The following is a 27,294-nucleotide window of genomic DNA, read 5'->3' as shown; positions in this document are numbered from 1 at the left end:
AAGAAAGCGCAAACGTTATTGAACAATATTGGACTGGGCTGTAAAAGACAACATAAATTACTCCCTAACTTTTCAGTTACAGGTTGCCCATGTGGGGGGGGGAGATCCTCACTTAGAATTACTTGTCTAATCTAAAGATAACTTTCTGTCACTGTTCATAACTAATCTGCCTTTCTTTCCTATTATATGCTGGTTACACCTTATTTAAAGGAATGGTTCAGTCAGAAATATTATTGTCCCTATGGTTCGGCCATGTGTTTTTAAGCATACGTTGATCGATCGTACAAACATTTCCTATGCACCTTACCAGAGTTTTCGTCTTTTGAACACAAGCGAAATCAGGCAGCAGTGCGCGGCCCTCTTGCGATAATCTTTTGATGCATCGCCCTGGGTGGACTGCCTTTGCGGCACTAAATCATATCCCCCTGCCCCTGAGCCTGACATCACTAGACTCGTACCACCCATTTCACAATGCCAAAGCACATCTCGTGTTAACATTCTCTGCGCTTCAGCTAATGATGTGCCACCATGGAAATGGCAGGGCGCCTCTTTCCTCAATAAGTATAAACAGTCCGTTTCACAACACACAACAGCAGATTTACTATTCCATTCCTCTCACTGTACTTCTTTGAGTATTCTGTGACTCGTTTCGGTGCTCAGCTACCTTTGTTGCTTGTAGCCCGTGCGAACAGATACCATCGCCATAAATTATTTTTGTTTACCACACAATGGCAACATTAATGCCCTACCAGTACGAGCCAGAGTATTCCGAGGAGGAATTACTGGAAAGAGAAAGATGCGGAAACGATGGGGCTTCGGACGACAGTTGGGAGGACGATTCAACAGATCAAGAGCCTGAGCCTAGTCGCATGGACGGCGTTTCCACCTGGGGCACCTGCAATCGGTGCGCGCTAATGCCAACCGAGTAGGGAGAACTGCTGCTGCCGAGAAAACTCTGGATGCTTGTCCTACATATCGCAAGGCGAGTCTCGGCCGCAATGCATTACCGAGCTGCCAGACTTCAGGGCAGCCTGCCTCACACGGTCCGTGTTGAGGATTTTGATGGTGCTTATGCACGAACTTCGCGCAACAGTTCGCCCTCGTAATCCAAGTAACAAGTAAGTATATTCTGGTTGTGATGTCAGTTAGGCCACTACTATTTCACGGTTTTCTCCTATATCCTCGTAACTTCAATATATCATTGTCATATCAATTTAGTCTTGCAATTCTCTAGTAATAGTCGTATTAAGGTCCTTCAATATTGTGAAGTGTCTAGGTAGCATTTGTCCTGGCAAAAATGCCATTGGATACAAGAATTGTCATTGACAACTAAGGTTTAATACACTTATCTTGGTCATTTAAAAACAGTTTGTATCTTTCTCTTTCACAGGTGGTACCGGCTGGTGGCCTATCGTTCTTTTACATGGTGGTTTCATGGGAGGCTTGGACACCGCGTTCGACGAGTAATACCCGCCTGTGTCGTTGGTGCCATTAGATAAACTTTCCCCAGTGACAGCGGTCAGTACAGGGGATTTTCCCTCACTGTACTGCAACCAGACCTTTACAATGTGTAGTAGTTTTGTGCCATCAAAATAACAAAATAAAACACATTTTTTTTTTATCATTGGTTGTTTCAGTTTTTCAGTGAATCAAGTGTGTCTCCAATCAGCAGTGTTCCGGTGCCTTGTCTGCACGCCCCAGGCCCATCCATCCCCCCTCCACTATGAAAGGCAGTAGGCACCAGTGGATGTGCGCTGCCAAGGGGTGCTGTCGGGGTCGCGAACGGCCAAGCTGCCAAACACCATGTACACTTCAAAGCAATATTTTTCGCGCAGGGGTCATTGTTCACATGCCCTCCGCAGACCCCGTGTCTCCAGGCAGGCTCCCCTTGAAGCAGGCCACGCCCCTGCAATCCAAGTAATACCACGTCATGTACACGTCATTCATTCACATACACACCCCTTTTTGTAATTCTTTATAAACCACTGTATATTTATTATGAGAACATCTTTGAGCACTCCAAGTCAACTCGTGAACGTGCTACCTGAGAACCCCGGTGACCGATGCTAATCTGCTCGTCGTCGTGCTATCTGTGAACTTCTGTGACCGCTGCGAGTCAACTCGTCAGGGTGCTACCCGTGAACATCTCCCTGTTCTCCTGCCACTAACTACTCTGCTTGCTGAATCTAACTGTTTGTTGGTCAAGATAAGGGCATGTATCCTAATCATATCTCCTTGATCTGTAAATTTCTATCTATTTCGAACTAACGTACTCAGTAGTGCTATGTTCATTCTTCTCATTGCCATTGACTTGAGTTTCATTTGTTATGTTATCGATGCATCAATTTTCATCATTGTCAATTGGCATTGAATTGCATCCTTCGCGGACCATGTCTATAATATAAGCACGTTTCCTTTTCATGCACGATAGTACATTCAAGGGACGAGTAACATGTTCTGATTGTCATCACATCAATGAATTGTTTATGAAAGATATCCTATAATACAGCCGTCCATGCTGCACTGATTTTGCTGTGGTGACCAAAACAAAGCTTGCATTGAAGAATGTATGGTCTAATTCCTTTCTTCTCACATTTTTATGCGAAGTAAAATTCGAATAATCGTTTTTTGCAGAATTTACAACAATGCTTGCATGTTCGATTTTCGGTTGCCCTTCCAAGACCCATGACGAATATGAAGGCACTACAATGCATGCATTCCCTAAGACTGTAGATCGAATTAGAGAATGGGTCAGATATTGCGGATATTCACTGGCAGAGCTTGAAAGTCGAGTAAAAAAAGTCTTGGAGGACAAGAGGGGTGATCGATACTGCATCTGCAGCCTGCACTTTACCCCGAATATGTACGACACGTCCTTGTACACAAAGAAGAATCAACTGAGAACGACTCGAAAATTGCTCCCAAACGCTATTCCGACTTTATTCGTTCACATGCCGCCACAGGTGAGTCACGCTTCCTGATTTAGCTTTAGGCCTTGCGGTAGTGTGCAAGTAACCAAATGGATTGATTGGTATTTTAGGTGCAAATGTCACTAATAACTTTGCTATAGTGTCCTTTGAAATAAACATAATGTTTTCATAATCTGTCTACTTACATGCCAATTTTTAAGATTAGCATTTCTAAATCAAATAATATTTTCCCTTTACAACTCCATGACTATGCACTGAATATGAAGGAGCAAGATTCAGCATCCATGTCTTGCCTGGAGTCAACCACTTCGAGCGCGTATCAGGTAGTCTTACTTAGCTATTCAGTTCCGGAATTGTTTTATGCATGGAATTTGAGATAATCTGATCATATTTACATACCGTGTCATTCGTTTACACAATGTTTCATTTGTGGTTTGCTATCGATATGTACCTTTGTCGTCGTTCCTATGTGTGTGTTCAATTTCCAATATTTTCATCCTTACTAATGCAAGTACTGTGTTTCAGGGAGTTGCTGGAGCGTCCTCTACAATTACAGCATCCCTTGTAGTTGATCCAGATGTATGGGTACTGACAGTTCCATCGAATGAGATAATCTGATCATATTTACATATTGTGTCATTTGTTTACGCAATGTTTCATTCGTGATTTGCTATTGATATGCACCTTTGTCGTCCCAATGTGTGTTCAATTTCCAATATTTTCATCCTTACTAATGCAAGTACTGTGTTTCAGGGAGTTGCTGGAGCGTCCTCTACAATTACAGCATCCCTTGTAGTTGATCCAGATGTATGGGTACTGACAGTTCCATCGAATGAGATAATCTGATCATATTTACATATTGTGTCATTTGTTTACCGAATGTTTCATTCGTGATTTGCTATTGATATGTACCTTTGTCGTCGTCCCAATGTGTGTTCAATTTCCAATATTTTCATCTTTACTAATGCAAGTACTGTGTTTCAGGGAGATGCTGAAGCATCCACTACAATTACATGATCCCTTATAGTTGATCCAGAGCCAGAGGTATGCGTACTGACAGTTCCATCGAATGGTATAATCTGATCATATTTACATATCGTGTCATTCGTTTACACAATGTTTCATTCGTGATTTGCTATCGATATGTACCTTTGTCGTCGTTCCTATGTGTGTGTTCAATTTCCAATATTTTCATCCTTACTAATGCAAGTACTGTGTTTCAGGGAGTTGCTGGAGCGTCCTCTACAATTACAGCATCCCTTGTAGTTGATCCAGATGTATGGGTACTGACAGTTCCATCGAATGAGATAATCTGATCATATTTACATATTGTGTCATTTGTTTACGCAATGTTTCATTCGTGATTTGCTATTGATATGCACCTTTGTCGTCCCAATGTGTGTTCAATTTCCAATATTTTCATCCTTACTAATGCAAGTACTGTGTTTCAGGGAGTTGCTGGAGCGTCCTCTACAATTACAGCATCCCTTGTAGTTGATCCAGATGTATGGGTACTGACAGTTCCATCGAATGAGATAATCTGATCATATTTACATATTGTGTCATTTGTTTACCGAATGTTTCATTCGTGATTTGCTATTGATATGTACCTTTGTCGTCGTCCCAATGTGTGTTCAATTTCCAATATTTTCATCTTTACTAATGCAAGTACTGTGTTTCAGGGAGATGCTGAAGCATCCACTACAATTACATGATCCCTTATAGTTGATCCAGAGCCAGAGGTATGCGTACTGACAGTTCCATCGAATGATATAATCTGATCATATTTACATATCGTGTCATTCGTTTACACAATGTTTCATTCGTGATTTGCTATTGATATGTACCTTTGTCGTTGTCCCAATGTGTGTTCAATTTCCAATATTTTCATCCCTACTAATGCAAGTACTGTGTTTCAGGGAGTTGCTGGAGCTTCCTCTACAATTACATCATCCCTTGTAGTCGATACGGAGCTAGAGGTATGCGTACTGACAGTACCCTCTAATGAAAGAAAGTCGGTCTAATTTTATTTGTAATACAAATGACTTATTTTAAATGGATACTCTTTTCTAGGGATGTATACAAGATCCGTCCGAGTCAGTGCACAGGCTTGCTCTTGGTGATGTTAGAATAAAGGTTTCAACGAAAAGAAAGAAAAATAAGGTTATTTATAAACAGTTTCTATTTTTAGCAATTGTTTTTTGCTGAGGACTTCATAATATGCTTTTTTTAATGTAAATTGTACGATACTGTATGTTGGATTTACATTGAACATCCTTTTTCCTATCTGTCCTGTAGTTGCCTGATGGAGTACGGAGTATGCAGACACAGACAGCGACACAAATGAGAGATGCTGCTTGCCAAACTGTTTTCACCATGGAGGAAATATTAATTGAGGCGCGGCGTGTTCAGACTCGAGATGCCTTTGTCCAATGGCCAGAAAATGAAGTTAATGTGACCGGCGAATCCAGCAAAGTGTTTTTGGACCGTTGTTACAATGCGACTGCACCACCAGAAGAAGATGAAACTGATTGTATTGAAGATACTTTTGAATTAGTCGCAGAGCACTTGACCCAATCGACACCCGCCAAAAAAACGCCACCCAAAAAGCAGTCGACATTGATGTTTTCTCCTATTCACGGTCAAGTAATAGATGTTGAAATGACAGAGACTGAAGCATCAACACAATTGACCGACGAACCAGACAAATAGCTCAACTATGGTATGTCCAGTTTGGATGATATGTCCACAACGGTTCAGTCCGAAACAACATTAATGCAGGATGACAGTCTAATGAAGGAGGCCAAATACATAGTATTCGACAGCAGCTTGATGGAGATTATAAAGATGCTGAAATGTGTGCATTCAGTGAGAGGGGAAGTATTTGGGAAGCCATTGGTGAATGTGACACGTCTAACACAAGGCAGTAACCTCAAAATACATGCCACCTGTGAAATGTCACATAAAACATTTTCATGGTCCACTTAACCGATGCTGGGGAAACTGCCAGCTGGCAATCTGTGTGCAGCAGCTTTACTTTTCAGTGGCTCTAGTTTCAGCAAGTTATCCAGTTTCTGTCAGTTTGTGGGACTCCGTTTTATTTCTAAAATGCAGTACTACCAATATCAATGTGATTATCTATTCCCTGCCATTAGTGAAGCTTGGAAAATTGAACAATTGTCTATTCAAAGTACATTCTCCGACAAAAAGTTCAGGCTAGCCGGCCAAGGACAGTGTGACAGCCCCTGATTTTCTAAGTACTGCACATACCACTTTCAGGACTTGGAAAGTAAAAAAATGGTGAGTTTTGGTGGTCGTGCAGGTGTCCGAATGTAAATCCTCAGTGGCCATGGAGAAACTTGGTTTTATGAAATCACTGGAAGATCTACATTCGAGGGAAATGCAAATCGACCTCATATCCACGGACAGACACATTTTAATAGCCAAAACCATGAGAGAGCAGTTTCCAAATATTAAACATCAATTTGATGTACGGCATGTTGCCAAATCAATCAATCAATAAAACAAATCTCGGCTGCAGGGAAAAAAAAAGGTTTGAAAAGTATTTCACAGTGGTCCCAGTCTTTCAGCAACCTTCTTTGGTGGAGCTCCAAAACATGTGATGGGTCTGTGGAAATTCTACTGGAAAAATGGTGGTCACTAATGCACCACTGTTCCAACATTCACCATTGGACAGAAAACCAACATTTCCACCAATGTGAACATGGCCCTTTGTCCCCGGAGCAGGCACGGAAGAAGTGGTTGATTCCATCTTCACCTCCACACAAAGCCATTGAGAAGATTGTGTTTGATAAAACTCTATCAAGAGATCTGAAGGGACTCACAGAATTCTGTCACACAGGAGATTTGGAGGTGTCCCACAATATGTGCCTAAAGTACAGGCCAAAGAGATTGCATTTCGGCATCGGAGGGATGAAATATAGGACATTACGGTATTAGCGCATAACGAGAATGTAAGATGTGAACAATCTAGGACTGCAGCAAACTTAAGGATGCTTCGCTACACTATGGCCTTTATGAAAAGAAGCAAAAAATGGGTGGTCAAACCAGTATATGAGGAAATGGAATTCGATTTTGTTAAATATCTTATTATTAATGTCGTAGAGATGCATACTCGTGGAATTGCACGCAAATCTGTTCAGAGCACACATACATTGCCACAAAACATTGCCAACGTGCCATTTCTACCCATAGCAAAGTTCATTGAACAGTTCAAATCCCGGTACAAATGATTACTATCTGTTTTTATTTTTGCCAAAAATGTTTTTATAAAGTGTTCTAATAAAGTATGCAATTTCTCTTTTGAATGTATCCTCTTTGTCCTTTAAAAAAAAAAAAAAGGAATAGTACAATTTTTACGATTGCCATACAATGTAACACTGTGCTTTCACATTTCACAGTTTCGTCGAGCTACTGTGAGACCTTCACTTATCGTGGCACGGCCCAATGGATAACAGTGTGTAAGATTCTTTGGGTTTCGGCAGTTGCCTTACCATCCAGTTCCCCAAACAGCTGAATAACTACCCGTCACACAAAAGGGATGAGACCTAGGCTACATAAGATACTAGGCACGCAAGAAGTGCTGACTGTGACATCATGCAATGGGATAGGGGCCGTGAGATAAGCAGAGGTGGGGCTATTACTAGACACACTTTGACTCCGTTTTTGTGTTTCCTCGACTACAATTTTGGAGTAGGGCGCATTCTGTCATTGGCAGGTTTCCCCTACCCCTCAGCAGTGCCACGAACAGCGAGCAGTGACAGCCCCCAAACTTTTCCTCCAGGGCCCGTGCTTCACAATTCCAGTTCTCATGGATGCGTTGCAAACTAAGAATGTATGTTCACTGTGAGTGAAGGTCACCAGCTTTGAATTTTTGCTTGGGAGCTGAGGAAGCCCACGCGTCGCACACACAGTATAAGGTTCTATTATTTTTTGACCTTGAGAGACCGGGACCATTCCGAAAGGGATTGAATTAAAGGAGGGGTGTAATAACGTATAATATAAAGGTGGTCCATTGCAAAACTGGACTTAGTTACATGTAAGTTCAGTTTATGAAAAATCGTTGACACAAACCAAGTCTGCGTTACGGTCTGCATTACGCCAAGAGAATGGAAATGCCGAATATAATGTAAGTTTCACTTTAGACAATTTTATATGAGAACTAGTCCAAATATCAATAGCTGACACTTATTGCTGGGTTACATTGTACTCGTTGTTTCTGTGTGGCATATTGCAATGAAGCGCAAGTACAACCTTTGTGTGCTGGTCTTCCTACCGGGCAAGTGGGCAGTCCAGCATCGACACCCATGTAGACCACCACTTGTTTCCCCCCTGGTTCAACGCTAATAAATCATTACATTGTGCACCTCGAATTATTGCCTCAGTTTACACATTACGTTTAGAGCTGAACATACTCCATTGCACTATCCTCGGAAGCAAATGGAGGAGTACTTTCCACGTTGTGTTCTCTCGGTTCACATTGTCACATCTGTGCTAATAAGTAAAATGATTAATTGTAATAAAGATCGGCTACTGAGACACATTTCTATTTTTATGTTTTGCAAACAGGTACATCCTGCCATTCTGCGATTGTCATCTATTCCAGACCCCAACCGATGGTTTCTTCAACCGCCAGTTGCAGCTACATGTCAATCACTGGATTTTTGTAACTCTTTTTTTGGGACGATCGCCAAGGCGCGATATGCCCTTATGCTGCACCAGCGATTAGGAGAAACATAACAACCTTTACCGTGGTCTAGTGCCAAGCGGATGCACCAGCCTTGCAATTAACCGTGCGACCAAAGTGCTTCTTTTACCCAAAACAAACACCCTGTGTACCCAAAAGGAACAGCGCGTGACTCACAATAAACATTTGCGGATCGAGAGCAAAGACAAAAAGTTCAGTTTTGTTTGAATGTCAATCGCCAAATGTTCTCGAAGCATTTAATGTGAAATAAATGTACTTTACCAATTGTACAGTTTTGCTGTTTCCTTTTAAAGTACAGTTTCATATTCCGAATTGTGACGCGCTGTGTTGTGAGACCATGTGTGTTGTTTTCCGGGTTCTGCAGCAAGTAGCGTAGGTGACGACTTGGCGCGTTTGGCTACGCTGCCCAGTAACGTCATGGAGAGAGGCGGAGAATATCAATTATTTGGTGATGTCAGTCTCAGGGGCGGGGGATATGATTTAGTGCCGCAAAAGCAGGTCAGCCAGGGCGATGTGTCAACTGATAAGATTATCACAAGATGGCCGCGCCCTGCTGCCTGATTTTGCCTGTGTTCAAAAGACGAAAACTCTGGTAAAATGCATAGGAAATGTTTGTATGATCGATCAACGTATGCTTAAAAACAGATGGACGAACCATAGGGACAATATTTATTTCTGACCGAACCATTCCTTTAAGAATTCACCTGCCATTTAAAACTGTCTGCAGTTTAAGGATTTCAATCAGGCGACACACACTTTGGTCTCGGCCTAGTATGTAGCACACAACTGAGATGCTTTTCTCCTTATTTTATGCAGATTCAATTTGAGATGGTACACAACTCGTATCTCACCCCCTTTTTCAGATACCCCGGGTCACAATGGACCATGAACCAGGCTGGTTTGTGAAATGCAATGTATATTTATTTTAAAATTCAAAAGAAATCATACCGTTTTTAATATGGGGCAGCAATCACCAATGGGGTGATAATTACAGTGAGGATGTAAGCAGTAGACTTGGTTTAACCTTCTACTGGAACATATACGAAACACCACGGAATAGGAGTACTTTTTGATTTAGGAAAGATAGCACGCAAGTTAGGATTCCCCCTCTGCAATGTTCCCTCAACCCACAAATAAATGAATTCTGAATGGTTGGAATGACACAGCAGATGATCAGGAATAAGAGGCAGAAAACTGAATCGAAATCCGACCTTCCTTTGTCAAATAAGAGTAGAAAACGTATTTTAAACCCCTTGCAATGTTATGAAATGGCACTTGGAAATGAACAAATAATTAATGTGCGGTTAAAACGCTAAGGTAAATACAATTTCTCACTAAAGCAACAATGCATAGATCCTAACAATCACAAGCAGTCGATTACCAAGAGCATACAATTGAAAACTGAGTGGAAAGTTTAAAACATGTTGCAGCAAAATGACAAGTGTAAAAAGTAGCATTTTCTTAATTCCAACTTTAAATTACTCAAACGGGGTTTAAGAAAACGGGTGAAATACTCTGATTTGGAGTGACTTATGGGTTGAGGGATAGATATATATCTCTGGGACAATATAGAGTTGGAAATAGGTCTCTAGCTATGAAACTGGATGAGTTATGCAAGATATAAAAAGGTGGGCTTTGAGTACAATGAAGCTGTGAAATAGGAAAGGAAATCAGCTGTGACAAGAACAGTTTTACTTTAAACTAGAGTATTCAGACTAGACCACCAAAGAGGGACACAGTAATATCCAAGGTTGATTCGCGACTTCAACCCTGTCACCCCAGCGCCCAACCCTGGCGGAAACCAGTCCGATCACTCAAAAGTAGGATACACAAGATAAAATTTAAAAGAGATGGTGCTAGCACTTTAGAAAGTCACGGGCAGGGTGCACAGATAATTCTAACAGCTTTTAACAAGTTATCAGGATAAGGATAGGATGACTTAGAGAGTGGGATATGTACAAAGGCAAGACAAGATAGATTGGTATCCAGTAATTTTTTTCCAAAAAACATAGATTCGAATGGCAAAAGTTTTGAAAAAAATACATCGAAAAAATGCATTTTTTTTGTAGGTTAAGTTTTTTTATGGCTGTTAAGGGGTAAAAAACGGGGGATGGACTCCCGCCACCCCATTAAAAAAAAAATGCATTTTTTCAACCCATTTTAATTCGAAACTTTGCCATTCGAAACTATGGCATTCGAAAATATCACTATAAACAGATAGGTTATGGGTTTCTTTTTTTTTAAACTTTATTTTTGGTTTGCATATCGCATCACATTCGCTTCAGCTTCCCTCCAACATTAAAATACACATATTTGTTAAAGAATGACTTCCCTCCTTCCCAATCGATCCATACAGTACTCCTGCATCTTTATACATTTACGTTGTTTTGGCTGTATTAGTGTTCCCGGTTACTGGGGATTCGTGGTGAGTTCAATCACTATCTGAGTTCTCCGTGTCAGGAGGGGTGCCACGCAGGTATGCTCTGAACGGAGTCAAGATGTCTTTCGGTCTGCACAGTGTGGGCAACATCCTTATGTACGTCTCCTCGCATTCGTTAACATGTATTATGGCTGTAAGGAATTGTTCCGTGCGTGGAGCGTGGTTGCTCTTCCAGTTTTGAAGAATGCACTTCTTGGCTACTGCGCAGGCGACATCGAACAGTCTCCTGGTCTTTTTTGTGGTTTTACCTATGTCGCCGAACAGGTATTTTTGGGGTTTCAGCTGCGCTGGGATTTGTGTCATGTCTTCCAAGATAATCGCCACTTCACGCCAGAACCCGGCTATCAGGGGACAGGCCCAATACATGTGAAATGCGTCCGCATGAGGGTTGCTGCATTTCGGGCAATTTCCAGATAAGGAATTATGAAACTTTGCCATTTTGACTGGAGTGTAGTGGAGTTTGTTCAGCATTTTGAACTGTATTAGTCTTATGCCCGCATGCATCGAGACTTTCTTAGAAAGGAGACAGTATCTGGACCATTTCCCTTCTTCTATTGTAGTGTCCATGTCCCTTTCCCATGAAGCCTTAATGTTGTTCAACGATTTTGTGTGCATTTGGACTATATTGTATAGCTTGGATACTCCAATGCCAGTTTGTGAATACAGAGATTGATAACATGCATGTTCGGGCGGTTTTACTGGGAATGTTGGCCATCGTTTCTTGAATGCCGCTTTCATGCGGCGGTATTGCAATGTGACAAGTTGGTTTCTCCCTACTGTGTCCACAAAGTCTTCTGGGGTTAGGGATCTACCGATTGGAAACATGGCTTCCGTTTTAAATGCATAGTCCGGGATCCAAGCCTTCTGTATGCCGATGTCATAAGTTGGCTTAATTCCCGGGAAGTTCCATAGCGGATCCTGTGAATCGCAGGGGGTGTCTATGTGGAGCCTCTTACTGATTGCGGCCCATGCTGCAATTGTACAGGATGCTGGGTCGAATTTGCAATCATCTTTATGAGATTTCGCGAATATTATGGATCTCAGGTCTGTTGGGCGGGACCCAGTGTCGTTCAATGGGGACATGTGGTTTTCTGTCTGTGGGGTCCTGCCAGTATTTAGCGTATTATGCCTGTGCCACTAGATAGTATAGCTCAAAGTCGGGTGCGGCAAAGTCCCCCATTTCATAGGGTTCCACTAGTTTGTCCCATTTCAGCCTGTTGGCTCCGCCATTCCATATGAAGGTGGTCGCCATGGAGCGTAGGTTTTCAAAGAAAGGTTTGCCTGGCCATATTGGAACATTGCTGAACATATAAGGGAGTTTGGGGAGCACTACCATTTTGAGTACCGCGACTCGGCCAGCAAGTGATATGGAGAGCATAGCCCAGATTTGGAGTTTGGTGTGGATCGTCTGTAATGGGGATTCATAGTTGTCTACATAAAGGGACATTTTGTCTCTGGAGACCAGGATTCCCAAATATCTAATGTGGTTAGGGGCCCATCTCAGGCCGTGCGTGTGTGTAGGGCAGGTAGCGGCCTGTGTCAGCGAGATTATTTCAGATTTAGTGGTGTTTATTTGGTAGCCTGAGTTTGCAGTGAAGTCTCCTATCACTGTTAGTATGGGGGCTAGGTTCTTTTCTGGTTCTCGTATGTACAACAGTGCATCATCCGCATATAATGAAATGGATTGGTAAACACCCGCCATTCTTATGCCCCTTAGTTCTTGCCCCAGTCTGATTGCAGCCGGCACTGGTTCTATAGTAAAAGCAAAAAGGATGGGAGAGAAGGGACATCCCTGTCTGGTGCCTCTATGTAAAGTGAGATGTTTGGATAGGGTACGATTTGTTAGGACCCTATCTTTGGGAGAGGAGTAAAGCATTCTGACACACTGTGTAAAGTATGAGCCGAACCCAAATTTGTTAAGCACTTCGAACAGGTATGCCCATAAAACCGAGTTGAATGCTTTCTCCGCATCCAGTGATACAGCTACCACCTGTACTTCCGGGTTAATCTGAGCCATGATGCCGAATAGTCTACGCAGGTTTAAGGCCGTGGACCTTGTTGGAATAAAGCCGCACTTATTTATTTATTTATTTATTCGCATTTGTTAAGCGCACATCAGACCGAAGGCATCGTGGCGCTGGTTACAGGGTTGCTTACTTAGTTACATACAGTTCAAGTAGATACATTTTTTGCATATGTGCAGAAGCAGCAGGAGTACATATAATCGTGATTAATTGAATAGTGCAGTTTTAAGCTTTTTTCGGAAAGAGAATAGAGATGTATCAGCTCTGAGGTCAGTGGGAAGGGAGTTCCAGAGTTTAGGTGCGAGGAAGGGGAAGCCTATACCTCCTGCTTTGGTTCTGTTGATGCGAGGTATTGCTAGTTGGTTCGTATATTGTGCTCGTCTAGGTCTTGTGGATTGGTATCTCTCTATCGTGTCCGATAAATAAGAGGGAGCTGTTCGGTTGATACATTTGTGGGTGGTTGTGAGGATTTTGAATGAAATACGGTCTTTAACTGGGAGCCAATGTGCAGCTATTCTGGCTTGTGTGATGTGTTCTCTTTTGGGTATGCTGAGGGCTGCTCTGAGGGCATTGTTTTGAGTGGTTTGGAGCCTAGATAGGTTTTTTTGGGAGGTTCCGGCTAGGAGGGCATTACAATAATCTAGTTTAGCTCCTATAGTTGCTCGGGCGATGGAGAGGCAGCTATCCTTGGTTAGGAATGGTTTTATTGCATTAATGAGTTTAGTAGTAAGTGCTGAGGCCGAGACTATGGCGCTGACTTGTTTGTCCATGGACAGTGTTGCGTCTATGTGAACCCCCAGTGTTTTGACTGAGGATAGGACAGGGATGATGCAATTGTCTATGTTGAAATTGATGTACAGTGGGTTGAGTTTGGCGAGGGTCGATTTCTGTCCTAAAATGAGGATTTCGGTCTTGTCCCCGTTCAAGCAGAGGCCGTTGGTAGCCATCCAGGCCTGTATGGTGGAGTAGATTTGCTGTAAGGTAGATGCGTCTTGGAGATAGTTTCCTGTCAGGGGGAGGAGTACCTGTGTGTCGTCGGCGTAGTTTGTGTATGTGATTCCTAGCGTGTCAAGTTTGTCAAATAGTGGTTTGGTAAAGAGGTTATAGAGTGTAGGGGCAGTACAGGAACCTTGTGGTACCCCACAGTGGATGATGGAGGGTGCAGCATGTGCTGTGTTAGAGAACACTTTCATTGCTCTTCCCTCTAAGAATGATGTTACCCAGGATGCTGCGTCCTTAGAGAAGTGTGCTGCGTGTGTCAAATGGCTGGTAAGAGTGGTGTGGTCTACCAAGTCGAATGCCGCTGAGAGGTCAAGGAGGAGGAGGAGGGCCGGCTTGCCTTTGTCTAGGATGTTAGTAATTTCATTTTTTAAGTCTAGAGGGTGCACTGGTCGGGGTGTATTAGGGTGGTCCTTTTTGGTAACAATCTAGTGGCAAGTACTTTTGCATAGATCTTGGCGACTGTTAATTAAGGAGAGGGGGCGATAGGAGGAGCGCTCATGGGCAGGGCGTCTGGGCTTCAGAAAAACCGTTATAACTGCATCCGTCATTGTGTCCGGAAGTGAACCGGAGCTCATGGCTTCCTCCCACACTAAAGTTAGTATTGGGGCTAATATTGTGGAATATTCTTTATAGAGTTCAGAGCTCAGGCCGTCTGGGCCCGGGGTTTTGCCGGCCGCCAGTGATTTGATCGCTTCAGCTATCTCTTCGCTAGTTATTTGCTGCTCGAGGTCCCAGTTATCTTCTAGCGAGAGCCTAGTGAGAGTGATCTTGCTCAGGTATTTCTTTGTCTTCCTGCGTGCGTGTATCCTGGTTAGCGTATAATTTATTGTAATATTCTGTGAATTCAGCACTGATTTCTTCTTCCCCGTGTACAGCTATTCCATCGCCTGTCAAAATGCTTGTGTTTTGGGTATGGTTATATTAATTCCGTAATAAGCACGCCAAGTGGTGTCCTGCCCTATTACCCTCCCCGTATCTACGCACCCTGGTTGGTGCGGCCATATATTGTTGTTCTTTGGTTGCTAAATCATTACATTTTTGGAGGTGTGCGTTGATGTCGGCCAATGTGTGCTTGTTATGTGTTGTGCTATATTGGGTTTCAAGTGTTTTCAGATGTGTTTCAATATTGGTTAATTCAGTTCTAATGGTCCTAAGGAGTCTGGTGGTTTTGGACATTATGCTGCCTCTTACCCATTCCTTGAATGTTTCCCATATGGTGGCCCACTTGTCTACTGACCCTTTATTCAGTTGGAAGAATTACTCCATTTCAATATATAGTGACTCTGCCACATCTGGGTCCTTCATGATATGTGGAAGCATTCTCCATTGCTGACTTGGTGGTTCAATATTACGCAGCGATGCCTCGAGTATGACCGGAGATTGATCCGAGAGAGTGCGTGGGAGTATATTGCAGCGCTCTACTGACTTAAGGTGAGGAAACAAACCAGTAGTCTATTCTGGATTCTGTGTCATGTACTGATGAGTAGAACGTGTATTGCCTGTCTGTTGGGTGGATCCCTCTCCAGACATCGGTCAGGGCTAGTTCCACTAGGGCTTGATGTATGATGGTGGCCGATCTAGTGAGGGTCCTTTGTTTACTCGAAGACCTGTCTAATGAAACATCAAGGATAGTGTTAAAGTCCCCTCCCCACAACACCCATGCGTCCACCTTCGAACCAATTTCAGCAAGGAGATGGACATAGAACTCGGGGTCATCTAGGTTTGGGCCATAGGTGTTGATCAGTATCAATTTTTCTCCTGCCACCGTGCCCCAGACCACAACATATCTGCCCTGTGGATCGGTGTAGTGTCTGCCAGATTGTCGCAAAACACTTTCATTGGTTCCCTTCAATGCATGAGTTTCTTGGAGCGTGGGAATGTGCGGGCGAAGTCTATTAATATATGCTCCCACTTTGTTGGCTTTCGCCCTATTGTTCAGGCCACGAATATTCCAGGTCAGCATTTTGAGGTTTAACCCAGCAGGTGTTTTGCTTTTCTGCGCCATTTCGATGGGTTCCACAGAACTTTGGGGGGAGGGCCCTCTCTATGAGGGGATCATCTCTGAGGGGGATCAGCACGTGATACAGTGATTGCATTTTTTACTTCAAACAAACCAGTTAACCTCTTCTCCTTGTGCCCAACTGGGGCTTCCAAAGGGAGTAACAATGTTTCTGAACAATAGGAGAGTCCCCTGTTGCCCGTGCCCACCCCCACCCACACCATCGGCCCCAACTTGATGATGATCCCTTGTTACAAACTTGTGGTTCTCCCAAAAGGGGGACGAGTGCCGCAACGCCGCTTCTTTAGTCGAGCGCGTCTCATCCGGCTTCATTTGGGGTATGGAAGCTGTGGTTCTTCCTTCTGCCACTTTAGCTGCCTATGTTCAAAGTAAGGGTATAATGGAGTTGTGATCAGACAATGGGTGTCTTTGAAGATTATATACTGGCTGTTGCAGGTCATTTTGATCAGGTTCATGCCTTCCAGGAGGGAGAGGAATTGAGTCCTCCACGTATGCCAGTGCCGCTGTGAGAGATTCAAAGAAGTGTGCCCGTCTGCCATATTGTATGCGTAACTTTGCTGGGAACAGAAGAGCGTAGGGCAACTTTCTTAGTAGCAGCTGATGTTTGATGGATTCGTAGGATCGTCTTTGGGTTTGGACTCCTGCCGAGAAGTCAGGGTATATGTGGATGTTGTCGTTACTGTGTTTCAGGGGCCCCTTTTCCCGTGCCAGCCTCAGGGCTGTATCTCTGTCTCTGTAGTTCAGCAGTCTGACGATGATCGTGCGGGGAGGGGCCCCCAGTTTGGGTGGTGGAGAGAGAGTGCGATGCGCCCTTTCGACCAGAAATTGTGGGGAGAATGAGTCTTCGCCCAGGAGGGATTTCAGCAGAGAATTCGATTTGAGATTCCATTGGGCCTTTACAGAAGGATTCTGAGAGTCCAACTATACGTATATTGTTCCGTCTCAATCTCAACTCCAAGTCATCACCCTTGTCCCAGAGCTTATTCATTTCCCCTTTCAGGAGTGTGATGTCATGGGTGTTTTGGTGGGTTGCACCCTCATTCACCCTCATTCTGTTTTCGGTCTCTGTGATCCTGGCACTTTCTTTGTCTACTCAGGCTTTAAGGGAGCCTATTATTTTTTTTAATCAAAGATTTTATTGATTTTGAACATAAAGACAACATTACAATCATCTCTCTGCATTACAGTGCGGGGGAAAAAGGGAAGCACATGTGGAATCAACATATCCAGGAAGTAAATAAGGGAAGAGAGAGCGAGAAACGAACAAAAAACAAAGACACCAAAGAAACCCAACATCAGAGACCACAGTCCAACGGACCGTCAAACTTTGGCAAAGAAACTTGTGGCACAGTTTGTTCATATTTGGCTCACATGGCCCGGTGTTGTTGAGCCCCTCTCCAACTCGGTATCTGCGGCACCACGTCTGGCGCCTAGCTGGCCTCCTCCCATCGACTCCATATTTTGTTCGCTTTTTGCGGGCAGCCCCTCGCCGCGTATACCCGGTGTTCCATCACAGCGCAAATGTCCACATCCGTGATCCACTGGTCATAGCTAGATGTGCGTTCCGACCCCCACATTTGCGCAATGTTCCGCCTGAGTACTGCCATTGCGGTTGACCAAAGCAGTTTCTCGTAGCGGGACAGGTCACTTTCACTGGAAATACCTAGAAGGAGGTGTTTTGGGCATCTTTGTATTGTCTTGCCTATGATGCTGGTCAATTTGTCACAGCATTTCCGCCAAAGCTGCTGAATGTTACTACATTCCCATAAGATATGGAAGAAAGTACCTTCCTCGCGCTTGCAGCGTAGACATCGTTCATCCGACGTCTTACCCCAGCGGAAGAGAGCCACTCTCGGGTAGTAGGTACGGTGCAGGATCTTGAGTTGGACCAGTGTGAGCCTTGAGGAGATGGTTACCTCACGAGGGTACATCAGGGCCTCAACCCAGTCTTCTGGTTGAAGCGGTCCCACATCCCGCTCCCACTTAGCTTTCTGACTGGTTAGTTCTGGTGTCGCGAAGGATGTTATCACGCTGTACATGGTGGAGGTTACCTTTTGTTCCACCTGGTCCAGTACTATGTTGCGCTGTAGCAGAGAACTTTCTGGCATGTCCCGTGTGATCTGTCAGTGGGCGCTCCAAGCATGTTTCAGTTGCGTGTAGTGATACCTATCTGTAGCTGGGAGGGAAAATTCCGAGTGTAGTGTCTCGAACGGTACCAATCTATCCTCTTGTATCACATCTCCAATGTTGGTGATTCCTCGTTGGACCCACTCGGACCATCTAGGCAGCTTTTGTATTTCGGGAAAGCAACTGTTGTTCCATAGGGGTTGGGCCAGTGTCAGTTTCCCGTCCCACCCTAGGTGTCGGTGTGCTTCCTTCCAGATTCTCGCAATGTGTGTTGCCATGTCTGATTTTGGTATGCGACACAGGCCGCCGTACAGGTGCTCCAATGGTGTTGCTGTGCTGTTGGTGTTGATCCCTTTGATGTGTGGGAAGCTCCCATCCCCATGGAGCATGTCGTTCACCACCGCCATTTGGCCAGCCCAGTAGTATGACTGCAGTCTAGGCAACCCAATCCCCCCTTCCCAGATGGACCTCTGGAGAGTGGAGAGAGCAATCCGCGGGTGTTCCCCACCCCATAGCAGCCTCCGGAGGGTGCAGTCTATTTTGTGGAATTCTTGGCGTGGGATGTATAGTGGGGCATTTTGCAGGATGTACAAGAATTTGGGGAGAGCAATAATTTTGAACAGGGCGGCTCTACCCATCAACGTCAGTGGCAAAGAGATCCAGTGGCGGGTGTCTTCTGCGAACCTTGTTACAAGGGGGAGAGGTTAAGGGAGCCTATTTTTGAGATATCATCATCCAACTTAACATTGATCGCCAGGAACCCATTTTGCACCGTGGTTAGGAGTTGGTCGAATTTCGTGTCGTCTGTAGCCGAGGGTGTGGCGGCTGTCGGTGGGTCCGGGCTTTCGGAGCATGGTTGTGAATTCGTGAAAGAATCCATCGGTCCAGTCTGCCTGCTTTTGACTACGTTTTTCCCGGGCATTTCAAGGTTATTTGCTATGATTGTTCTGGTTGAGATGATGAGCACGAATGTCCTACTAGGTTCAGGGATGTCTAACCTAAGATGTGGGTTGGCGTGGGTGCCGTTTGGCCAGTGGAGTGGGCTCAAGGCTGATTTTGCCACAGTACAGGTTCCCCGACTTCTTCTCGTCCTTTTTAGTCTTAAGTGGTTGGTGATCCAGTTCTCTGTAGTCACGACTTCAGGGTGGGGTAGGGTGTCTCGGGGAGTTCTGACACTTTGGTATTGGCTGGTATCAGGGGGTTTGCTTGACCGGTCCTGCCAATGTCCTCTAGAGTGGACTGTGCTCTCTCACGTATCCACAAGTTGCTAGGATTGTGTTATTGCAGGGACATGCAAGGTTCTCTGCATGTATTGTGCTGTGGTTTATTTTGCTAGAGTTGGGAGTGAGCCCGCTCTCAGTTATGTCTGTAGAGGCAGACCGTTCTGGAGGCGTTGTTTGTTGGCAGGCGCTGGCGGTCCCCCTGCATGGGGGGGCTATTCTGTACCTTCTCCGGTATGGGTCAAGGTGTGTTGTGGCCTTGCACGGAGTCACTGTATGCCCATTGTGTGTTGGCGTGCCGGGGGCCCGATAATCCTGGTTTCGGTAGGGGCAGGGGCCACTTGGTTTCTTCTCCCACGCTCCTCCGCTATGGTGTTGGAGCGTTTTCCTGTGGGCAATCTCGCCTGTGTTTATGTTAATGCTAATGCGTCAATGTTCACTGTTGGAATCTGCTGACAAGGTTGAGGGTTTTACAGATATATGTTACAAAGAGAGAGAATTGAGGGAAGGTTATAAAATTAAGAAATTATGCCTCTGGTCTATGGATGCAGAACTGTACAATTGTAACGCTTACCTTGACTCTGCGGGGACACTGGAGTGGGAAACTGCTGGGCACAAGTCTGGGACACTGGAGTGGGAAACTGCTGGGCACAATTCCTCCCTTCTACTTTTCTAACAAGGAGTGCCTGCATAAAACACCAAAGATTCCTTAGTGTATTTAAAGTGCACAAAATCTAGGATTCAATGAGAATTCTCCTTAATAGGATACTGCAGTTGCTCTCCTCGAATATCTTACCTAGTTTATTTTTGAAGCGAGCTCTCCATCCTGCATCTGTGCAGGGGCTCTAGTTCTGCAGAGGGACATCCAGATGAATACGGTAGGATGGAAGGGGAGCTTTAGGTGTCAGGAGGGAAAATTCCTACTATGCTAGTGGAGCCCCACTGGTCATGAAGTGAAAAACAGATTAAAACCCACTCAAAAGGAAGAAATACAAACACTTGGCCAAATGTGTTTAAAACCCCAAAAGCTTCCTCTTCCAAAGTATGTGTGTGTAACAGGAGGAGCTAAACTGGCGCATAAACAAACGTGCAGCAGCACGTAATAATAACAATGGGCCAAACCTTTCAATCAATGCCTTAACAATGGAGTAGAAAACCTCTGTGTGATATGCGAGCCCAAACGCACTTCACCATAAAGAATAACAATGCCTTTCACTCAGATGACAGAAGCTAGCGAGGAGCTGAAAACGCGCTCGGTAGCAATGCCTGCCAAATGCACTTAACAATAAACACGGCAATGTCTTTCCCTCAGATGACTGAAGCTAGCGAGGAGCGGGAAACGCGCTCGGTAGCAATGCCTGCCAAATGCACTTCACAATAAACACGGCAATGTCTTTCACTGAAGATCGTTCGTCAGCGGAGAGCGGGAACTTGCTTTATGGAATGCTGAATGAACGCTCCTCAGAAGAGCATGGCCTCATCACACTGCAAATGAGTAAACGTCAATAAATCTCAAAAGCACAGCCGCTTGTAAAAAATAAAAGGAAACAGATACTTGCAATATGAAGCCGCTGACAGGAACGAATGAATAATGATGCCGCTGACAGGAACGAGTGTATAAATAGCATGCAGCTATACTGAAAATGGAAACTAGTGACTGAAGTTTTTGGGTGCTAATGACAGGCTGGGCAGGGGAAGGAAAATACTAAAAGGGTTAGATCACTAGGACCAATGAAGCGAAAAACTACGGGTTGACAGGACAGCTGACTGGAACTGGGGTAAGCGTCAATGAAGGCAAAATGATGACGCGAAGCAGGGAACTCTCGAGGGGAGGGGCTTAAATAGGAGCAGGATGACAACCACTAGACAGACACTGCCCACCCCCAGAATAAGCTAGGTGGCCATGTGTAAAAGTCAGGAAGTAACATCAATTCCCCTCCAGTGCTCCGAGTTGTTTTTTCATGACCCAAGAATGGTACACGGAAGACCACTTCCTTTTGGAGTCAAGTAGGGAACTTTTTTCTGTGATCACGACAGTATTCCTCCCCAATGTCCCCCCTTCTCCAGGTTTGCTAGGGTTATTCAGATGGAAGGATTTTATCAAGCGGGGTGCATGAATATTTTCAAAAGGTTCCCAAGTTCTATCCTGTGGCCCAAACCCCTTCCAGTCCACTAAGTAGTATAGCTTTTTACGAACTACCTTAGAGTCCAAGATAGCCTTTACTTCATACTCTGGTTGGTCCTTTTCCACAACTATGGGAGCTGGGGAATCTTGGATTCGGGTATTAGGACTCACTGCTTTCAGCAAGGACACATGAAACACTGGATGAATGTTCATATTCTTGGGAAGCGTTAACTTCATAGCCACTGGATTGATAACCTTTACTATACTAAAGGGACCTAAAAATCTTGGAAGGAACTTCCGGGACCCTCTCAACCTCAAGTTCTTTGTAGCCAACCACACAGAGTCTCCCACCTTATACTCCGGGGAGTTTCTTCGTTTTTGATCAGTAAACTTCTTCTGAGCTTCTTTTGCTAAGTACGGCTTTTTTTTTGCTTGGTCCACTGCAGTAGCGATATTGTCGTGCAAGGTTTGGATTGCAGGCATTTCCAAGGATTTAGGTGGATCATGAACAGAGGTTCGTGGATGCCTTCCATATATAGTGAAAAATGGACTCAATCCAGTGGACGAGTGAACAGAATTATTGTAAGCGTATTCTGCAATCCACAAAACCTCGAGCCAAGAGTCTTCAGTCTGATGGAGCATGCACCTCAGATACTGCTCCAACGTTTCGTTCGTGCGTTCGGTTTGCCCATCCGTTTGTGGATGGTAACTGGTGGACAAACGTACTTCAATTTTAGCCATTTTACAACATCTCTTCCAGAATTCCGAGACAAATTGACTTCCTCGATCAGACACGACTATGGAAGGGAAGCCATGTATCCTCACAATGTTCTCCAAATAGATTTTGGCCAGAACTGATGCCGTTGGTAGACCTTTCAAGGCTACAAAATGCGCCATCTTGGAAAAAAGGTCCACCACCACCAGGATGGTGTCGAATCCGTCGCTCTTAGGTAAATCTGTAATAAAATCTAGCGAGAGGGTATGCCAAGGAAGAGGTGGAACATCCAATGGCTTGAGAAACCCGGCAGGTTTCATTTTCTGAGATTTGTTTTGCGCACAGATTCCACAAGTCTTGATAAATTGAATCACATCTTTTCGCCAAGTAGGCCACCAGTAAGATCTCTTGACCTTTTCCAACGTTTTTGTAACTCCAGGATGTCCTTCCATCAAAGCACTGTGGTAGTCGGCAATCAATTGTTCTCGCAACTTTTGAGTAGGTAAGAAGAGTCTTCCATTATAAAATGGCAACCCTTCCTGGACACAACAATGTTCTTTCTCAGACTCCCACTTTAGCAATTCTGCCGTGCTAATATTTGCTTTGATTTCTTCTCGCAATTCTTCAAACAATGAATCAGTAGTATTCATAACTCCAAGCATTTTCTCTGCAGAAATTATTTCCACTGGGGTTGAGGCAATGTAAGCCTCTTCTCCCTTACCCAGTCTGGACAGAGCGTCAGCCTTTCCATTACGGATACCAGGCCGAAACGTGATAACGAAGTCGTACTCCGCAAAGAAAAGGGCCCATCTTAACTGTCGTGAAGATTGTGCCTTTGCAGAGCGTAAATACTGCAAATTCCGATGATCAGTGAAAATGGTGACAGTGTGCCTAGCCCCAAGTAGGTGATGCCTCCATTCCTTCAGTGCACATTTTATTGTCAACAACTCTTTATCAGTGACAGTATAATTTAATTCAGCCGCAGAACATTTTTTAGAGCAAAAGGCCACTGGGTGCATCTCTTGCGAGATTGGATCACGCTGGGATAAGACTGCACCCATGGCCACATTGGACGCATCGGTTTCCACCACAAAGGGAAGATCCGGTCTGGGATGTTGAAGAACTGGAGCTACTGTAAACTTCTCCTTCAGTTTCTGGAAGGCCTCATCCGCCTCCTGTGTCCAATTGAAGGTTTTGTTTTTTTGCAGCAAGGACATGATGGGATGAACCAGTTGAGAAAAATCTGATACAAATCGTCGATAAAAGTTGGCAAACCCCAGAAAACTTTGGACTCCTTTCACAGATGTCGGTGCTGGCCAGGAAAGGATGGCGTCAACCTTTCTGTTGTCCATTTTTACCCCCTGCGAAGACAACATGAATCCCAAGAATTCGACTTCAGGAACATGGAATTGACATTTCTCCAACTTCACGTACAAGGAGTTTTCTTTGAGGATCTGAAGAACGGCAGTGACGTGTGTAATATGCTCCAGAGGATTGGCGGAAAAGATCAAGATGTCATCGACATACACCACTACACAAATATCCAGTAACTCACGAAATATGTCATTCATGAAAGACTGAAACGCAGCTGGTGCATTACATAGCCCAAAGGGCATAACCTGGTATTCAAATAGTCCATAGCGAGTGCGGAAGGGCGTTTTCCATTCGTCTCCATGTTTAATGCGAATGAGATGGTATGCCCCTCGAAGATCAAGCTTGGTGAAGATCTTGGCTCTCTTTACTTGGTCCAATAGTGTAGAAATGAGAGGCAGGGGGTATCGGTTCTTCACAGTGATTTGATTCAGGGCTCTATAATCAATGCATGTTCTCAAATTTCCTTCCTTTTTGGGCACGAAGAACAGAGGTGATGCAGCAGGGGACTTGGATGGTCTAATAAATCCATTAGCCAAATATTGATCAAGGTAAGCTTTCAGATGAAGGTTTTCCTTCTCCATTAATGCATAAATGCGATGACAAGGAAGCTGAGCTCCTGGAATCGGGTCTATCTGACAATCATAAGGCCTATGAGGGGGTAACATTTCGGCTTGCTTTTCTTCTTGAAAAACGTCCTGAAATCTTTGATATTCTGAGGGCAATGAACCAATGAGGCCCAACGTGATCTCAGTATTTTTTGTTGGTTGCTCTAAGCCCGTAGAAGGTTCAGAGAGACTACACTTTGCATAACATTCAGAACTAAACATCAAGGTCCGTGCACGCCAATCAATAACAGGATTATGTTTTTCCAACCAAAGCATTCCTAGGATGATTTGAAATTGTGGTGCTTGAATGAGGTCAAAGGAAATCCCCTCCTTGTGTCCTTCCTGACAGAGCATGATGAGATTGTTTGTTAACTGAGTTACCGGGCCTGACACTAGAGGGGTGCCATCAACCCCAGAAACATTTTCAGCTTCCAATTTCTCCATTAAAGGAATACCCAATCTGCTCGCTAGGTGTAAATCCATATAGTTGCCAATGGCCCCACAGTCAATATAGGCGTTAAATGCAAATTTTTTAGTGGGACACTCTGGACTAACTAAGATGATGGGAAACACAAAATGCGAGGTCACAGAAACCTTCTTCACGCTCGACAAGCTGACCTCTACACTTGTCGGGCACCGGAGTTTTCCGGACTCGCTTCTTTCTTATCCTGACTGATTCCTCCTAGGGGCTTTCTTGAAGGTTTCACAGGACAGTCTTTCAAGAAGTGCCCCGCCTTTCCACAATACAAACACAGCTGCTGCTGCCGTCACTTATCTCTTTCCGCCTGAGAGAGAGGACCTCGAATTACCCCCACCTGCATGGGTTCGGAATGAGTCTCTGACAATGATCTTCCAACAGATTCCTTAGGATGTACAACATAAGCTCGTCCTTCTGGGCGGGCCCGGTCTGTTCTTCGATCTTGGAGCTGATGATCTAACTGGATGGTCAAATCAATGAATTCTGTGACACCTTCAGGTGGGTTCACCACCTGTGCTAGGACATCCTTCAACTCACTCCGCAACCCACGGTAAAACAAGGTGGTTCTTTTTTCTGAAGGCCAATTGGTTTCTGCAACTAGTCTATTGAAAGTTGCCACATATGCAAGTAGATCTTGATTGCCCTGTCGCAGCGACAACAACTCATTATCTAGGGCTTGACCTTGAGTGTGACGCGCGAATAACTTTTCCAGTTCCCCCTGAAATTCCTGAAAATTTCTTAACAAAGGATCATCTCTGTTGACAAGGGGAATAGACCAGTCGGCAGCATATCCACCAAGATATGACAACACAAATGCCACCTTAGACTGATCCGTGGGAAATACTCCTGGTCTACATAGAAAATGTAGTCTACATTGGTTTAAAAACACTGCAATTTTCTTTGGATCTCCATTGAAATGCTCCGGGGGAGCCAAGGGAATATTTCCTGGTACGACCACTTGAACTGGAACAGCTGGTGCAGATGGGGCTGGAACTTGTGGATTACCCTGAGGCAAGGGAACCTGTCCAGCTTGAGACTGTAATAGTTGGCGGGCTAATTCTTCGGTTCTATCCGTGTTTACCACTAACTCCCTCCTCAGAGCGTTGGTTTCAGAACGAGCTGCATGAACCTCAGCTCTCAATTCCCCCAAAAATTGGACCAACTGATCCACCTCTGGAGTTCCCATGATGTCCAGGCAGAGTATGTTTCAGTACGGCTTCGCGTTCCGTAACGCTTACCTTGACTCTGCGGGGACACTGGAGTGGGAAACTGCTGGGCACAAGTCTGGGACACTGGAGTGGGAAACTGCTGGGCACAATTCCTCCCTTCTACTTTTCTAACAAGGAGTGCCTGCATAAAACACCAAAGATTCCTTAGTGTATTTAAAGTGCACAAAATCTAGGATTCAATGAGAATTCTCCTTAATAGGATACTGCAGTTGCTCTCCTCGAATATCTTACCTAGTTTATTTTTGAAGCGAGCTCTCCATCCTGCATCTGTGCAGGGGCTCTAGTTCTGCAGAGGGACATCCAGATGAATACGGTAGGATGGAAGGGGAGCTATAGGTGTCAGGAGGGAAAATTCCTACTATGCTAGTGGAGCCCCACTGGTCATGAAGTGAAAAACAGATTAAAACCCACTCAAAAGGAAGAAATACAAACACTTGGCCAAATGTGTTTAAAACCCCAAAAGCTTCCTCTTCCAAAGTATGTGTGTGTAACAGGAGGAGCTAAACTGGCGCATAAACAAACGTGCAGCAGCACGTAATAATAACAATGGGCGAAACCTTTCAATCAATGCCTTAACAATGGAGTAGAAAACCTCTGTGTGATATGCGAGCCCAAACGCACTTCACCATAAAGAATAACAATGCCTTTCACTCAGATGACTGAAGCTAGCGAGGAGCGGGAAACGCGCTCGGGAGCAATGCCTGCCAAATGCACTTCACAATAAACACGGCAATGTCTTTCCCTCAGATGACTGAAGATAGCGAGGAGCGGGAAACGCGCTCGGTAGCAATGCCTGCCAAATGCACTTCACAATAAACACGGCAATGTCTTTCACTGAAGATCGTTCGTCAGCGGAGAGCGGGAACTTGCTTTATGGAATGCTGAATGAACGCTCCTCACAAGAGCATGGCCTCATCACACTGCGAATGAGTAAACGTCAATTAACCTCAAAAGCACAGCCGCTTGTAAAAAATAAAACGAAACAGATACTTGCAATATGAAGCCGCTGACAGGAACGAATGAATAATTATGCCGCTGACAGGAACAAGTGTATAAATAGCATGCAGCTATACTGAAAATGGAAACTAATGACTGAAGTTTTTGGGTGCTAATGACAGGCTGGGCAGGGGAAGGAAAATACTAAAAGGGTTAGATCACTAGGACCAATGAAGTGAAAAACTACGGATTGACAGGACAGCTGACTGGAACTGCGGTAAGCGTCAACGAAGGCAAAATGATGACGCGAAGCAGGGAACTCTCGAGGGGAGGGGCTTAAA

The 27,294-nt window shown here is 44.5% G+C and overlaps 1 protein-coding gene across 4 annotated transcripts in view; it reads left to right on the top strand.

The window, feature by feature from the left end:
- The window catches only part of CHKB (choline kinase beta), a 461,430-nt gene that overhangs the window by 228,147 nt on the left and 205,989 nt on the right, over positions 1-27,294 (top strand). The window contains exon 10 of one of the 4 annotated variants that reach the window (XM_069629457.1): positions 8,520-8,863. The exons of 2 other annotated variants lie outside the window; for them this stretch is intronic. In XM_069629457.1, coding sequence (XP_069485558.1) covers positions 8,520-8,690 — 171 coding nt within the window. In that variant the 3' untranslated portion in view covers positions 8,691-8,863. Of the gene's footprint in view, positions 1-1,390; positions 7,255-8,519; positions 8,864-27,294 lie in introns of those variants that run through there. One more of the 4 variants, XM_069629458.1, reaches the window with a different exon arrangement.

This window comes from Ambystoma mexicanum, chromosome 12 (assembly GCF_040938575.1).
Source record: "Ambystoma mexicanum isolate Mex_15411 chromosome 12, UKY_AmexF1_1, whole genome shotgun sequence".
NCBI classification, from domain to species: domain Eukaryota; kingdom Metazoa; phylum Chordata; class Amphibia; order Caudata; family Ambystomatidae; genus Ambystoma; species Ambystoma mexicanum.
The sequence above is the reverse complement of the archived record's forward strand: the minus strand, read 5'-3'. Positions and strand labels throughout refer to the sequence as shown.